This window comes from Pleurodeles waltl, chromosome 10, assembly GCF_031143425.1.
Source record: "Pleurodeles waltl isolate 20211129_DDA chromosome 10, aPleWal1.hap1.20221129, whole genome shotgun sequence".
In the NCBI taxonomy this organism is placed as follows: domain Eukaryota; kingdom Metazoa; phylum Chordata; class Amphibia; order Caudata; family Salamandridae; genus Pleurodeles; species Pleurodeles waltl.
The window spans coordinates 587,026,810-587,043,546 of NC_090449.1; the positions used below are offsets into that span (position 1 = coordinate 587,026,810).

The window sequence follows — 16,737 nt, forward strand, 5'->3', positions numbered from 1 at the left end:
TAATTCATGAAAGCCACTAATTCAAAGACATCTACCATGGGTGCACTTTTGTGACTTTCTTTAAGAATTGGGTCCCTAATTCGGTCTGGCTTTAACAAAGACATTTTGTTTTTATTAAACTTCCATTTCTTCATCTATCGGCTGGCTTTACTGTAAGTGATCGCATTCCACACTTCCACAAGGAGCACATTGGCACACAAAGTAGTTTTGTTCAGTGCAGGAACTATGGTGGCAATCAGTGGCGTAACAAAACCGGAGGGGCCCCCCTTGCAAAGAACATGGAGGGGCTGAGGGGCCTTTGTTACTTCACTGGTGGCAATGTGTGCCTATTGAGACTAAAACCATTTTCTTTTTGCCAGCGTTTGTTACAATAGCAAGGGCCTGGCAGCTCCCACAACACTAAAGTGTTACAAAGGCCATGTCAAAGTAAGACACGCATTGATGAAATCAAAAGACTCTCAAAAATGTGGGATCGGTTGGCTTTGCTAGTGCTTGTTCATTTTCATGCTTCCCATAATATTGTTGAAAATGGTTACACTGATTTTCCATTAGGAATACTTTTTGGAAATACTAGCATGCATCAACACATTTTCTAAATGATGCTTCAAAGAAACAGAACCTATAATTTCATAGTAGCGAAACCTTTTTTTTTCCTACTTGTATTTTTTCCTACACATTTTATTTTGAAAGCCAAGAATCATCACTCTTGCTTACAAGCATGGGCAAACATTTGCATCTAATCAGAGAGCATTCTGAGAGCATTATGCTTAGCCTAATATTGTTAAATTTTTCAAACTTGTCTACATTTTTTCATTTTGTTTTACTGGAACCACTTGTCAGTAGTGCAGTGTGACCTTAAAACGTTTATTTACAGCACTCACACTAATAATGAAGGCTTTTAATTAATGGACCATAAATACAAGTTTGAACAGCATTAACTTATGGGCACACATATTACTTTAACTGCAGACAGTACTCTTCTCTCTAAGCTGGCAGCCAAAGGGTTTGTGCTGCAGGGGGTTGAGCCTACTTGTCCCGAGGACAAAATTCCACATCCCTGTAACGTGTTGTAACATGAGTCTGGGAAACAACAAGTCATCTTGTTTATGAACATTTTCATTGTATTTGGTTTGATAACTTGAAAATGTGCTGCCACACAGCTCTATGTAGCACTGGTGCATTAGCATTGCTAAAAGATCCATTCTGAAATCTGGGAAGCTGGTTCATGATGGGGAATCTGTATGAAGGATTATGTTAAGATAAGTGGCATTTATAGAAGTGTTTCTTCACCTGAAGATTTCTTGGTGCTTAAGGAATAATGAACTTAGGATGGAGTTCTTATTTTTTCTGAATATTATGTGCGAGTTCATATATTTAATGTTTAGTGACAACCATTTTCAAAGTTTAAGGACAAGTATTGAAATAGCAAGTTCCTTATAGGAGGGGTTTCCAAAAGAGGGTATTTTTAATAGATTAAGATGAGAGGAGCTGAGATTCCATACGGGGTAGAAACTGCATATTTTGAAGTTGAGGTATGCCAGCCCAGCTCTAAAGAGGCAAATGTGTGCACAGCATAACACTCTGAATCACACCCTGGAATTTACAAGAAACCAGAGTAGCTGTGTTAGAAGGGGGTTGGTTCTCATGAAGCGAGGAGCTGGAACAGTAAGACGGGTGACTTGGTTTTGACTAGATTGATGACGTAAAAAGGTTTTATTAATGCCTATATAGGCAGCATTGCAATTATCCAAGCTCGTACTGATCAGAGCAGATGTTCTTCTGCCTTCCTGAGTAAGGGAGGAGAGACTATGTCTAATTTCCCTCTTCTGAAGGTAACAGGAGGAAATAACTGTTGAGAAAGGAGATTCGATTTTACGTATTGACGATATTTTAACTCCTAGGCTTTTATCCATGTTACTAGGAAGTGGGCAGGAAATGTACGAAGTGGATACGAATGTAGAGTAAAAGGTAAAGAGATTGCTTACCTGCAATCATTACCCTTGTTTTGTCCATGTTGATCTTAAGGCATCTGTAGTCCCTTCCATTATTTTACTTGGTAAAGGTACTTTTGAATGAGCTAATTTGCATGAGCATCTTTCAAAGATTCCTAAGGCCTTGTTCACGCTACTTAAGTCTCTACACAGATGTTACACAGATCGACTGTAACAGTTAAGGCCAACTTCGAACTTCTACTGGGTGTAAAACATATTTGGACATCATCTATTATGTGGCTTGCTAATAAAAAGCAATATAATTGAGAGGCAACATGTCAAACTTGAAGTTTAGCAACTGCTTGAAGAAATGTGACGGGTCTGTAGTTACATGGAATGGTAAGGTCTAAATCGGATTTTTGATAAGCATCTATACAATCCCCCTTTCATTTCAAACAGGGCACTTCCAAAGGTCATGGCAAGATTGATGATATTTCGTATGGATTCTGTTAGATCTGGTGGTTTAAGGTGCAAGATCTTAATAGGATTAGGGTGTAAAAAAGAGCCTAATTTGCAGACAGACTAATAGTATCTATTGCCGAGGCAATGCAAAGAGTGGAAAATGTGTTTTTTTGTTGAGGGAAAAGAGTCTGGGAACAGGGCAGAATTTCTGGTATGTTTTTTGGAATGGCAGCTAGAATGTGATGAGTAATATTCTTCCGGGTAAGAGGAAATGGCTGTTTTCTATACATGTATGTCTTTGTAAGTTGCTCTGCAATTTCAAGTGTAAGATGGGCGCCATTTGCTTTCTGCTTTCGCATTCCATACTACATAAAGTGGAGGTAAACAAGGCAGAATGTTTCTGTTTACTTCTGATTAAAAAGCAATGTGGGGGAGGGGATTTGCAAAGGCATCTGAGATCAGATGGGGACTGACTTTATAACAAGGTCTATAGATGACTGAATTTTGTCTGTAAGAATGATTGCCCGAAGGAAGGAGGATCTAATGATAGGAACAAAATGGTCTGACCAGGGTAAAGGCATAACCTGCGATATTTGATAGATATCTGGGAACATCTATACTGCATCTAAATTTATCAGAGTGAATAAGAACATATCAGTGATTGTTCACCTCTTGCCTCTGTTTTGAGCTTCTGTAATTGTTGGCATGTACTATTTTATGCACTAATGGAAAGAACATAATTAATTATTAGTAATTTATGTCATTCAGCTCAAACTCTGAAGAAAATACCTGTAAATCTCTGTTTTACTTGTCTCCGACACTGCTGTGCTTCCCCCTTCCTCACTGTCAGAGATATCATAAATGTTCAGGTTAGATTTATCTGGTTCATTCACCGAAAATGCTTTCTTGTGCATTAGAGAAGTTGCTGAATTCTGTATTCCCACTAATGCAGCTTTTCCAAATTGTTCAAGGAAGTATCTTGTAATTATTTCAATTGCAGTTTTTAAAGGACTCTCCCTGGTCTGCAAATACAAAAAAAAACAATATAAACTCAGTATGCTCTTCGTGCTCACAAGCCAGTGCTAGCTACTGTATTCATTTTTGGGGCGATCAGGTGTCACATAGTACTTCACATAATGTTTAACGTCTACAAGAAAACTGTCTCACATGACCAATAAACAGGCAGTCATCTTTGTAAACCAGCTCACCTCATTTATCCTAGGCATCAGGTGAGCAAACGCCAGCCTAACAGCTAAAAAGAAGTCCAGGTAAACTACATTCTGAGGGTTAAACTACTACAGCAAGCACTGGCAAAGCCATTAGGACTAGCCTGTGTAAGAACTATTGGCTTTGCCAATGCGTTTTAGCCATGTTGTACACCAGTTTGGCTGCCGTTCAGCATGGATAAAAGTTAGTGGCACAGAGGAGAGTGGCGTGGAGTGGAGTGTCAGAGTGGAGTGGTGTAGAGTGGAGTGCATAGAGTGTCCGCGTTTGGCATAGTGTGGAGTGAAGGGTTGTAGAGTGGTGTTGAGTAGATAGGTGTGTCATGGAGTGTCGCAGAGTGGAGTGTCATAGAGTAGAGTATTGTGAAGTAGCGTGAAGTGTCATGGAGTGGAAGGTCATGGAGTGTCATGGAGTAGAGTGGATTATTGTGGAGTAGAGCTGGAGTGCCATGGAGTAAATGTGAGTGGTGTAGCCTGCAGTGGTGTAGTATGAAAGAGTGGAGGGGCCTAGATGGCAAGGCCATGGAGCAGAGTGGAGGGGCACAGAGTCTCATAGAGTGGGATGGCTAAGATGTGTGTAGAGTGGAGTAGTAAAGTAGAGTGGAGTAGGTTGTCACAAAGTAGAGTGGAGCAGAGTAGAGTAGAGTAAACTGGAGTAGCGGAGCTGAGTAGAATGGAGTAGTGTGTCATATAATGCAGTGGCATGAGGTGGAGGAGAGTGTTTCAGAGTGGAGTGGCCTAGAGTGGAGTACAGTGGCATAGAGTGGAGTGGCATACAGTAGAGAAGAGTGGAGTAGAAAAGTGTTGAGTGGAGTGGCATAGAGGCGGTCATTCCGACCCTGGCGGTTGACTACCGCCAGGGCCGGGGACCGCGGATGCACCGCCAACAGGCTGGCGGTGCATCCATGGGCATTCTGACCGCGGCGGTACAGCCGCGGTCAGAAACGGGAAACCGGCGGTGTCCCGCCGGTTTCCCGCTGCCCTAGGGAATCCTCCATGGCCGCCATGGGGATTCCGACCCCCTTACCGCCAGCCTGGTTCTGGCGGTTTTGACCGCCAGAACCTGGCTGGCGGTAACGGGTGTCGTGGGGCCCCTGGGGGCCCCTGCAGTGTCCATGCCAATGGCATGGGCACTGCAGGGGCCCCCTAACAGGGCCCCACCAAGATTTTCAGTGTCTGCCAAGCAGACACTGAAAATCGCGACGGGTGCAACTCCACCCGTCGCACCCCTTCCACTCTGCCGGCTCCATTCGGAGCCGGCATCCTCATGGAAGGGGGTTTCCCGCTGGGCTGGCGGGCGGCCTTCTGGCGGTCGCCCGCCAGCCCAGCGGGAAACTCAGAATTACCGCGACGGTCTTTTGACCGCGCAGCGGTATTCTGACGGCGGGACTTTGGCGGGCGGCAGAGGCCACCCGCCAAAGTCAGAATCACCCCCAGAGTGTCATGAAATGTCAGCATGGAGTGTAGTATAGTGTTGTAGCATGGAGGGTCAGAGTATCGTGGAGTGGAAAAGTGGTGCAGAGTGGGGTGGTGTACAGTAGCGTAGTGGTGTACAGCAGGGCGGTGTAGAATGGAGTAGAGTTGCGTAGTGTGAAGTGGAGTATGGTGACGTACAGTGGAGAAGAGTGTTGTAGAGTGCCGTAGAGAGGAGTAAAGTGTTGTAGAGTGCAGTGTCATGGAGTGGAAGGGCATAAAATGTTGTAGAGAGTCATGGCATAGAGTAGAATATCACAGGGTAGAATGGCACAGAGTGAAGTGAAGGGTTTTGTTGTAGAGTGGAGTGATGTTGAGTGGAGTGGGATAGAGTGAAGTGTCGTGGAGTGGTGTGTTCTGGATTGGCATAAAGTTTCATAGAGTGTAAGAAAGTGCTGTAGAATGGAGTGAAGTGGAGTAGAGTGAGTGGCATAAAATAAAGCAGAGTGTTGCGGTGTGGAGGGGCCTGGAGTCGGTGGAGTAACAGACTACAAAGTTGTAGAATGGAGTAGAGTGGTGTACAGTGGAGTGCAGTGGCATGGACTGTTGAGGAGTGTCAGAGTGGAGTGTCGTACATTGAAGTGGAGGGTCGCAGAGAGTCATGGAGTGGAATAGAGTGGCATAGAGTGACGTAGAGTGGCGTGGTGTGGAGTAGGCTGGGATAGAGTGCAATAGAGTGGCATAGTGTGGAGTAGTGTAGGGTGGTGCAGAGTAGAGAAGTGTTGTAGAGTGGAGTACAGTGCCATACAGAGGAGTAGCAGAGAAGCATAGAGTGGAGGGGCAGAGTGTTGTTGAGAGACGTGGCATAGAGTGGAATACGGAGTGGTAAAGTGGAGTGGCATGTAGTGGAGTTTTGGGTGGTACAGTGGAGTGGTGCTGAGTGCATATGGAAAGAGTGGAGTGTTGTGGAGTACGTAGAGTGTTGAGGAGTAACTTTCGTTCAGTGGAGAAAAGTTTTGTAGAGTGGATTAAAGTGTTGTAGAGTCCACAGGGTACAATGGCATAGAGTGAAGTGAAGTGTTTTGTTGTAGAGTGTAGTGATGTTGAGTGGAATGGGACAGAGTGAAGTGTCGTGGAGTGGTGTGTTCTGGATTGGCATAAAGTTTCACTGAGTATAATAAAGTGCTGTAGAATGGAGTGAAGTGTTGTAGAGAGGAATGGAATAAGGTGGTTTCAAGTGGAGTAGAGTGAGTGGCATAGAATAAAGCAGAGTGTTGCGGTGTGGAGGGGCCTGGAGTCGGTGGAGTAACAGACTACAAAGTTGCAGAATGGAGTAGAGTGGTGTACAGTGGAGAGCAGTGGCATGGACTGTTGAGGAGTGTCAGAGTGGAGTGTCGTACAGTGAAGTGGAGGGTCGTAGAGAGTCATGGAGTGGAATAGAGTGGCATAGAGTGGAGTGGCATTGAGTGACGTAGAGTGGTGTGGAGTAGGCTGGGATAGAGTGCAATAGAGTGGCATAGTGTGGAGTAGTGTAGGGTGGTGCAGAGTAGAGAAGTGTTGTAGAGTGGAGTACAGTGCCATACAGAGGAGTAGCAGAGAAGCATAGAGTGGAGGGGCAGAGTGTTGTTGAGAGACGTGGCATAGAGTGGAATACTGAGTGGTAAAGTGGAGTGGCATGTAGTGGAGTTTTGGGTGGTACAGTGGAGTGGTGCTGAGTGCAGATGGAAAGAGCGGAGTGCTGTGGAGTACGTAGAGTGTTGAGGAGTAACTTTCGTTCAGTGGAGAAAAGTTTTGTAGAGTGGATTATAGTGTTGTAGAGTTGAATAAAGTATTGTAGAGTGGTGTAGAGTAGAGGCACAAAGTGGAGTGTCAGAGTGGAGTGGTGTAGAATGGAGAGAAGGGGCATAGAGTGGTGGGGAGCAGAGCAGAGTGGACTAAAGTGTTGTAGAATGGAGTGTCAGAGTGGAGTGGGATAGAGTTGAGTGTCATGGAGTGTCGCATTTTGGAGTGTAGAGTAGAGTGCTGTAGATGGTAGTAGAGTGACCTGGAGTGGCATAGAGTGGAGAAGAGTGTTGTAGAGTGTCGTTGAGTGGAGGGTCAGGGGGTCATAGAGCTGGGCGTCACAGAGTGGAGGTGTGAGAATAGTGCATTCGGGTGGTGCTACATGAGGACCTTCTGCAAGCCTGATGCCATCATGAATACTAGTTTGGACCCTTTTCTGAATTTTATAATTTGAACTGTCTTGGAAATCAGATCCACTCCATATTCCATACCAGGGTTTAATCATCAACCACTAAAGCATTATGATACTTGTATGCCTTACCTTACCATGAGTGGTGGAGAGGAGACTTTTTGTGAATCATATTATACTTGGAACTTTGTCTTACCTCTTACAGCATAATCATGTTCTCTTTTGCACAAATTCCGGTCATATTACTAAACTAGATCTGATCTATGCTACACTCCGGATTTTCATTCAGCCTACTGGTTGCTTCCTGGAACATCTGTGCACTCCTTCAGGCAGAGAGCTGGGTAACGGACATTTCTCTCATCTGCACTGTGATGCAGCCTGCTCACACCTGTTCTGAATTTCAATCACCCTTTGTAGCTGCAAGCTGGGAGGAGGGATTTAAGCCTGTCTTCTGCATTCAGGACTTGTGCTTCAACTGCCACTGCTGGAAGATCCTGCTTTCCTTTCCAGTTTCCTGCACTGCTGAATCCTTGAAATGTTGAGAGGAGTTCCTGATTCCTGCTACTGCTGTGTCCTACTTTACTGCGGCTGCTCTGAGGAGCATTGTGCTTATGTGTTTCCCTTGTTTCTCAGACTTATCTTCCTTTCTAGCCTGCTATCCTGATTTTGGTGTTTTCCCTGTTGAACTTCTGACCACGTATTCCATGAGATGGCAGTGGTTCCCTTTATTTCCTTGTTCTGAATTTCCGTTCTATCCTTGTACTAAACTCCTGTGTCTATCTCATGTACCAGGAGGGCATAACGTGTTCCAGTGCCTGTTGGGTACAGCCTGCCCTTGATTCCTGTATTCCTGTTCTTGATTTCTGAAGCCCTGTTCATAAATCCTTGTCTTATTTGTTTCCTTGTCTGACTGTTGTCTTGTTTGTCCTGTATTCTGGGTATTCTTTCCACTCAGGTTTTCTGTTCCATTCCAAATTCGGACCACTGTCTGTTGCAGTCCATATCCATTTACAGTATGGCTTCTGGCTTGGTCTCTGTTACGATCAGGTAAGGAAAAGACTTCTGTTGTTGTGCCCAGTTCATTTGGAGTCTTACCTGTCTCAGTGCTGTTTTCAGTCTCGATCCACTTTGCACTGTGTACAACAGTCTCTATACAGCAAGCCTCACTATGACTTCTCAGTATGACTGTTGTTAAGGGAGTCTGCTGGTGTCAGTCCGAAGGGCTTTCCTTAAATTACCGAGAGATATCTTGTTCATCTCTTGTTCATATACAGTACACAGTTACTTTGATCGTACTTTGTTCTTGTCCTGCCTTCCCTACCTGACAGGAGGGACGTAAAGTGGAGTGCAGTAAAGTGTTGCAGAGTGGATGGGTGTAGAGTGTCCTAGAATGAAGTGGTACAGACAGGATTAAAGTGCTGTGGTGTAGAGTAGAGCAACCTGGAGTGGAGTAGGGTAGAGTGCCATAGAGTGTTGTAGAGTGGCATAGAGCGTAGTAGAATGAAGTGTCGTAGAGTGGAATATACACGGTGTGGTAGTGCACTTCCACTGCCTTTCAACTGAAATGACCATTACATGTGCATAGACATACAGTTTTCCTGATAAAACTATACAGCGCACAAACAATAATGTGTGGAAATGGCATCATCTAGTGTACTGGTTTGATCATATTCAAATATTTGAATCCAGAACACTTCCAAATAACAAAAATCTGCTTAGTTTGTGTTTTCCTTATTCAGATATATTTGCACAGTTTATTGAAAGGCATTAAAATTGTGTTGCGTGCTAGAAAACCACACCCCCAAATTGTCAGATAAAACCTCTCACTTTGAAGTCAGAGAAAGTAAAAGTAAACACCAAACTCCCTCGAAAGACAGAGCCTGACATTTGACCTCTGACTTTTACAAAGCACAAGTGACAAGATAAGAACAAAATTTAAAGGCCTGTTTATATAAAGTGATATCTCGTGGAAGAATACAGGCTGTGCTACACAGGACAGAGAAACGCTGGACAACCTAAAACGAATAAAGCCAGCAAATAGAAAGCAAGCAAATGTGATGTACAATCGACAAAGCCACTGGAAAGCATGGTGCTGAATGCATTCTTAGGTCAGCTTTCGGAATTTCCTAAGAAGTCTTTAGCAACCAGGCAGCTGTGCTGTCTCGTAGGTTTTGGCCATAAAATGAGCATTTGCTGGTATGCACCTATCTCCTCTACGGTTGCAAGGTAAGATGCCAGTTTTCTGTGAAAGACACAGCAGAACCTAAGAAAAAAATTTCTATATCCACATTTCCCTCCTAAGAAAACACAAGTGGCACTTAAAAACATCTGACTTCAATCTAAGGTTTATAATCCCTTCTCCTGCCTGTTAATGTTTAATGTTATTGACACTGATAATTAGCACATGTATAGCACACACAGTCATTATCATGGAACCATAACACCTTAAGTTTGTCTGTGTATGGCTTTCCAAATGGTTAAAAAACGGACTGCATTTTGAAGTGGTTCTGGGGGTGTGATAAGTATGTTAGGGTTGGAGTGATAAGTATGTTAGCTTTAAAGATTTGTGATATTTTTGGGAGGTACGTCGAGAGATCAGTACCAAAACATTCACAAATATCATCAAGTAGCTCTAGTACTCATTGACAAACAGTTATTTTCATATTTGGGTTGTGCTGAATGTATTTTCAGGTTTATGTCTTAAGGTTGGCTGTTGGAAGGTGGGGCATGGTATGTCTTTGGTGGCACTGTTATTTTGAACACACACATATAAGGTATGTCTGTATTGTGTTATGTGCTCAAAGTTCTAGCTAATGTGTCCTGCAGAAGTTGTATTATTGTTGACACTGTTGGAGCCCCATCACCATAATTTAAGGCACATCTGTGCTGTACTGAGTGCATGCGCTATATTATTTTCCAAATGTACTGTAGAACAAACATGTCAACATCTCAAGGAAAAATAGTGATTGTCTTGCCAAACAAAGGAAAACAAACAGTAAATAGCAATCATTATAATAAAGTTGCCACTGAATGTAAGACGGCAAAAGAAATTGTGAAACGAAGGACCAACACATTTCCTTGTCAAGAAGATGGCCACTGGGTCAAGGGTGGACAAGGAGATTAAGAACTACCCAATAGCGACTCTTCTGGCAGGCAAGGACCTTCTGGAAATGTCACTGCTAGATAGCAACTCATCGCCATCTCCTTCCTCGACTCAGTATACATTATCTTTGCAAGACAGCTGTACAAAGAACACCATAGCAGAGCAGAGAGCAGTGAGCAGCAGGTAAAGAAATATAAAAGGCATGCTGAAACAGTCCACCTTGAGTAATCAAAATCTTAACCTTTGGAGGACAGGGTAAAACTCAGACATAACTGAACTCCAATTCAACTACTGCCTGCCCTAGTTATCTACCATGTAAACAAGCACTGGCAAAGCCAATAGGTTTTGCCTTTGTTTTTTCTTAACATTCTATCTTACTATCTAACTGAATTATAAATACTAGGAAAAGGTTATAGTAATGTTTGCTTTAAATTTCATAAACCGTTAATAGTGGTTTATGATGTTTATTAATTCAACATACATCACGATGTAAACAAAAATTAAGGGTTATCAAATTTAAAACAAACATTATTATAACCTTTTACTAATATTTATCATCCAGTTAGATAGTAAGATCGAATGCAAAAGAAAAAATAAAGGTGAAACCTACTGGCTTTGTCATTGCCTGTTGAGATTGTGAGAAACCGTGGTGCAGTGTTACACAGAACACTGCTCATTGTATGGAACGCACACACATTCGCAGTTCGTATATTGCACCAGTATGGACACATCACTTTGTGAGTTCTTCCAAATGTTCCCTTGGTTAGCATGTTAGGATAATGAAAAGTTAACCACTTGATTAACCATTAACCTTGGGTTTACAGATAACTGTGCCTACAGTCACCTCAAAATCTCATCAGAGGTAGTAAGCACTACATAAATGCAATTATAATACACTAAAATAACAATTGTGAATTCTCATTTGAGGCACTCGCAGAACAATCGTAGTGGTCTGGGCTAAAAGATCAAGTGAAAGAGGGCAAGAGATTGTTGGGTAGTAGGGGTGGATTATACATCTTTATATCTAAATATATGAACAGACCACACACTTTAAAAAAAAACAGAAACTAAAAAAAACAGAAACCCAGACTGGAGAGAATGCGATACGTCCAGAAAGAACCGAGAAAGATGCTGAAAAACAGAAAGGGGAGATAGACAGTTATTCTGAACCACTGGAGATTAGGAAACAACCGCTAGAATCCCAATAGCATGACACAAGTTTGGATCATCAAGTCGTGAAAGTCATATATTTACATGCTCTGGTCTGAAAATCTGGAAAATTAGAATACATGCTTATGCATTCTACATGCACTGTAAATATGCCAGTGAAACTCAAGACTTGTTCCAATTAAACGTTCTTTAACTGTATTATGGGATTCATAAATCACCCTTCAGATCACTGGTGCATTTCAGTCTGTCCGTCTTAATCAAGATAATATTAGAAAAGTAAACATAATGAACAATTAATAATAGATTTTGCAAGCAGCACGCAAGCGCGCATGCAGGCAAAACCTAAAAAGAGGGTATGTGTGATATCCTGCGAAGCTTATTATGATTTTGCTGTGAAAGTCGCTTGTTCCACTATGGGTAATATTTAATTTTAATCACTGATCACATTACCCAGTTTTATTCATAATATGAAATCTCAAACATGGCAGAAATTCCACTAAGGTTCTGATTATTTGTATTTATTCTGGCATACTCGTTTTTTTCTTTCTGTCTTTTTTTTTTTAAGACCGACTTAACACATTGATTGCACCTTAACCCGTGACAAATTATTATATTGCTCATATTTCCATGTCGAATTTAGGCGCTTGTCTTAGATGGTCAACGTTATTCTCTAGGAAACACAGTCTAGGTGTTCATCATCCATCACAGAAACAGGGTGCAGGAAATGTACGAATGATAACAGTGGTCGGACTTTGGGTCGTACTCCTGTGTTCATACAGCAGTTGTAATACAAGTAGCCTTCTTTACTCAGACAGGAATCTATGCCGGACCACTCCAGCATTATAGTAAGCTGTTTTTCACTCAGTTCAGTAGTTTCTGTAAGACAATGTTTTGGAATAAACTTACGACCAACTCAATATGGCATATGAGTTTTTGACTTGAAGATATTGCTTTAGGGTACAGTTGCATCGTCTGACGTTTAACAATGATGCACACTTTCAAAGGAAACTATTTGGGGACATTACGGCATATTGTTGCAATAAGTTGGGTATTATCTGCTTTAATACTATATAAAAACAACTTATTTTGATAATTATCCAAAAAACATGATTAGATGGCATGGGAGCCTATCAACTGAAAAAGAAAACACTTTTCAGACTGCTGTATAACCACATTCGCTCATTTTTAACAGGCGCTGAACAGCTCAAACTCCAGTAGCGGCTACAATCAAACAAAATCAACCATATGTCAAATTAAGAATTAAGAGAAAATCACTCTTTCTAATCAGTTGTATGTAAAATACATTTTCCCTTAATCTCATCTTCACTTTGGCTATTTATAAGGGTATTTCCTTAATAATTAACACAAGCAACATCTCTGGGGTGTTTCCATAAGTAATATTAGCGCTGTCACTGACTAAATCTAGAAAACCTATGGCTGCGCAAATCATGCCATCCTGGAGCAATACAACAAAGCAGATTTTTTAACATCTCTAGTTATGAACTATGTCGCCGACCTTCCACCATATATCTAGACGTTAGCGGGGAAACATGCTTTGGTAGATGTACCAACTGCATATTCCTTACCTTGTTCTGTTTATACAGGAACTCCATATTCAACAGTTTTCTTAGTTCGTTTCTATTGTTGATGCTCCGATCTGAACGTGGAAGTTCTTGGTCCATGACGTCAATAGTCTTTTTTAAACCCTGCAAACCACAAAAAAAAACCTTGACCCACGTTATTCATTAACCATTCGCATCCGTGCAATTATAACAGTTGGGAAAGGTTATTAATTTTGTTTCTCAGGTGGGATCTTCCTAGAAAGCTGTCTGAGCCACCATTACACTTTTACAAATGTAAGTCTCTCTTTCACCATCGTATGGCTATGGTGCATGAATGTGTGTATCTGTTTAGGAGACGTTCACATTGTAGCCCACATTTGCTGAGCTAAGCAGCTTGCGCAGAGATCAGTGATCATACAAAGCACAATAACACTTTACGCTGCACACAATAATAATAAAATCATGAAAGATCAATGCTAAATGTTCTACTACCAGAAAAAGTGTGGGCAAGATTAAATGTTTTTTTATGCTATCAGAATGTGTATTCTATCCTTTGAATTGTCCATCATCATTGGTTGCAATGTTACTCGTTCATCAGAAAATCTATGGTGTGGAGTCTCTGTGCCTGTCATTGTCAGATGAAATGGCGCAGCAAACCACATCTGCTGGGAATATAGACATATTGCACATTTGCAACTAATTTTTATCATAAAACAAACAACAGAGACATTTGTCTTATGACCCTTCGAAAAGTACCCAAACCCAAGAAAACCAAGCATTGGTAAAGCCAATCAGTCTGGTGTTAATGTGAACACACAGATATGCATAAATGCACCCAGACCATTTGTGCTGCGCCTCTGTGATGAACCTCATCCTTTTTGTATTTCTTATGTCTGAATCCTAATTGTATTTACTACACTTTACAGTGCTTTACAGCACCAGGACTGCAAGCTTCTAGAGCAAAAAGCAGCACTGTAAGCTTAGAGAATTAAAACAGGGTGCATACATTGGTGGCACCAAAAGATGCTGGTTGAACACAGACATAGCGGAAATAGTCTACACACATTTGCATGTATGTATTTGAATATGCTAGCACATTAGCGCCAGACCTAATGGCTTTGCCAACTCTTGATATCAATATGTTTGTGGGCTGTATATTTTACAGTTCTTGACTCTGGTTAAGCAAACGGATGGTGCATTAAGGCCAGAAATTTGAAAGGAATGAAAGAGCGGTCTACCTAATCCAGTTTGAGCGGCTTAGATATGTGTATGTGATGTTTATTTATAAAACTCAGGTCCAGCGTAATGCCTTAAATGTAGATCGGAAAGATACAATCTTGTAGAAAGTTGTTTTCCCATAGGAAGGATTTGAGTGGATGTGTGGGTTTCCTCTTGTTTTTTGCAGTGGAATTTAAAATCTCCAAAGAAAATGTAATCACCAAAGGTGTGTTGATCAGAGCAATAAAACAATTCAGGCCAATATAAGATGTTCAGCCTCGGCTCTTTAGGTGCTGCGTTTGTAATGAGCTATTCAAAGAATTGTTTGAGGGATTAATCAATTTGCATTTATATGACTCATTGTGCATAAAGACAACCCTCGTACTGTTTTTTCTCCTATATCTAGGTGCAGGAAATGGTATCCTAGTTTTAACATTGTGGCATGGAGGATGAGCAGGAACAGATTTCCGTGAGTGCAATAGCATCACAGTTACAGTCTTCGCTGAGGACTGATATGGAAGTTACAACAGAGAACTACAGTTCAGCAAACAGTACTGATTTGATGTGTAGGGGTAAATGGGGCATTCGGTTGACAAGGGATGAATCAACCGAGGTTGCTTAGGCAGATTGATCCATGATTGTCGGTTCTGTGATTTAATTTGATTCAATTTTATGAACGCTGTTTAGGAAAAAAAGGCAAACAAAAACATAAAAGGATACATTAAAAAAATCTAATGTATGATTTGACAGTATATACATCTAGTACATTAGCATCTCAATAAAAAGATTTGTAACCAAACAGTAAATTAGCATTGGGCCCATAAAACAACAGCAAATTAGTATAATAATAAACGTATCTTAGAAACCCCACAATGTTTGATCCCTACTTGAAAAACAGTTGTTAATCTCCTTACAACAATATCTAAGTATTTTGTAGCACATGCACCAATCTAACCCTAACTCGAGATTGAGTCCAGTGTACTCTTGAACGCCTTCGCTACCAGGTGTTTTCCCCCAGTGTGCCAAGCATGTTTTTGGCTATTTGGGGTAGTTCTCGCTTAGGTCCTCATAACTATTTGTTCACATAAGCTATCCACGCCAAATTTGCATCTTTTTTTCCCAGCATTCTGGGGATTCTAAAGGTAGCCAGAGTTTGTGGGTTACCCTGGAGGAGACCAAGAATTTAGCCAAAATACAGCTAAAACTTTATTTTTTTTAGGAAAATGGGAAAAAAGTGATGCAGAAGAAGGCATCTGTGTTTTTCCTTGCAAATGCCAACAACAAAGGTTTTGCTGAGCTAAAATCTCAATTTTCCCAGCTTTCAGGAACAGGCAGACTTGAATCAGAAACCCAATTTTTTTCAACGTTTTGTCATTTTACTGGTACATAACCCTTTTTTTCTATTTTTGTGCTTTCAGCCTCCTTCCAATTAGTGACAGAAATGGGTGTGAAACCAATGGTGAACCCCGGACAGCTAAACATTTCTCAAAAGTATACAAATTTCTCAATTCAGCAAGGGGTCGTTTGTGTAGATCCTTCAAGGTTTTCCTATAGAAAGTAACAGTTGAAATAAATAAAATATTGAAATTGGGTAAAAAGAAACAGCCATTTCTGTCTACGTTTTCTTCCGTAATTTGTTCCAGTTATGGCAGATTTTTGAAAGCAATATAGTGTTTCATCTGCTGGACCCTTCTGGTTGCAGGGATATACAGGTCTTGTATGTTAATTAAAAACCCTAGGTACCCAGAGCCAATAAATGAGCTGCACCTTGGAGTGGGTCTTCATTGTATACCGGGTGTACAGCAATTCATTTGGTAAAATATAAAGAGTGAAAAAATAGGTATCAAGGAAACCCATGTATTTCTGAAATGGGCACAAGATGTGGAGTTTAGAAGCAGTGGTTATTTGCACAGTTCTGAATTTGGGGGTCGCCATACTAGCATGTGAATTACAGGGCATTTCTCAAAATTACTTCTTTCTTACACACTGGCCTACATTTCAAAGGCAAAAATGTAGAGAAAGACAATCAGCAATAACACTTGTTCTTCTATTCGGTGCTCCCCCAAGTCTCTCGATAAAAATGGTACCCCACTTGTGTGGGTAGTCCTACTGCCCACAACAGGAAATGCCCCAAAACACAAAATGGACACAACATTTTCCCAATGGAAACAGTTGTGTTTTTTGCAAATTGCCTAGCTGTAGCTCAGCTGGCTCCTAGGGAAATTTTAGACCTGGCGCCTTCTGGCATGTTTCCCTTATATTTTTGCCTTCTGACCTCCTGTTTTTATGGTATGCTGGACTCTGTTTTTGCTGGTTTATTGTCTCTGGAACTTTACCACTACTGATCAGTGCTAAAGTGCAAGTGCTCCCTATGTAAATTGTATTGGTGATTGGTTTAACCATGACTGGCATATTTAATTTACTAATAAGTCCCTAGTAAAGTGTACTACATGTGCCCAGGGCC

At 41.4% G+C, this 16,737-nt stretch overlaps 1 protein-coding gene across 2 annotated transcripts in view; it reads right to left on the reverse strand.

Moving 5' to 3' along the window:
• Positions 1-16,737, reverse strand: part of MINDY4 (MINDY lysine 48 deubiquitinase 4) — a 680,820-nt gene that overhangs the window by 565,340 nt on the left and 98,743 nt on the right. For both annotated transcript variants that reach the window (XM_069211042.1, XM_069211041.1), the window contains exons 2-3: positions 13,080-13,199; positions 3,183-3,415 (exon numbers count right to left, since the gene is read on the reverse strand). In XM_069211042.1, coding sequence (XP_069067143.1) covers positions 3,183-3,415; positions 13,080-13,175 — 329 coding nt within the window. In that variant the 5' untranslated portion in view covers positions 13,176-13,199. The remainder of the gene's footprint in view (positions 1-3,182; positions 3,416-13,079; positions 13,200-16,737) is intronic.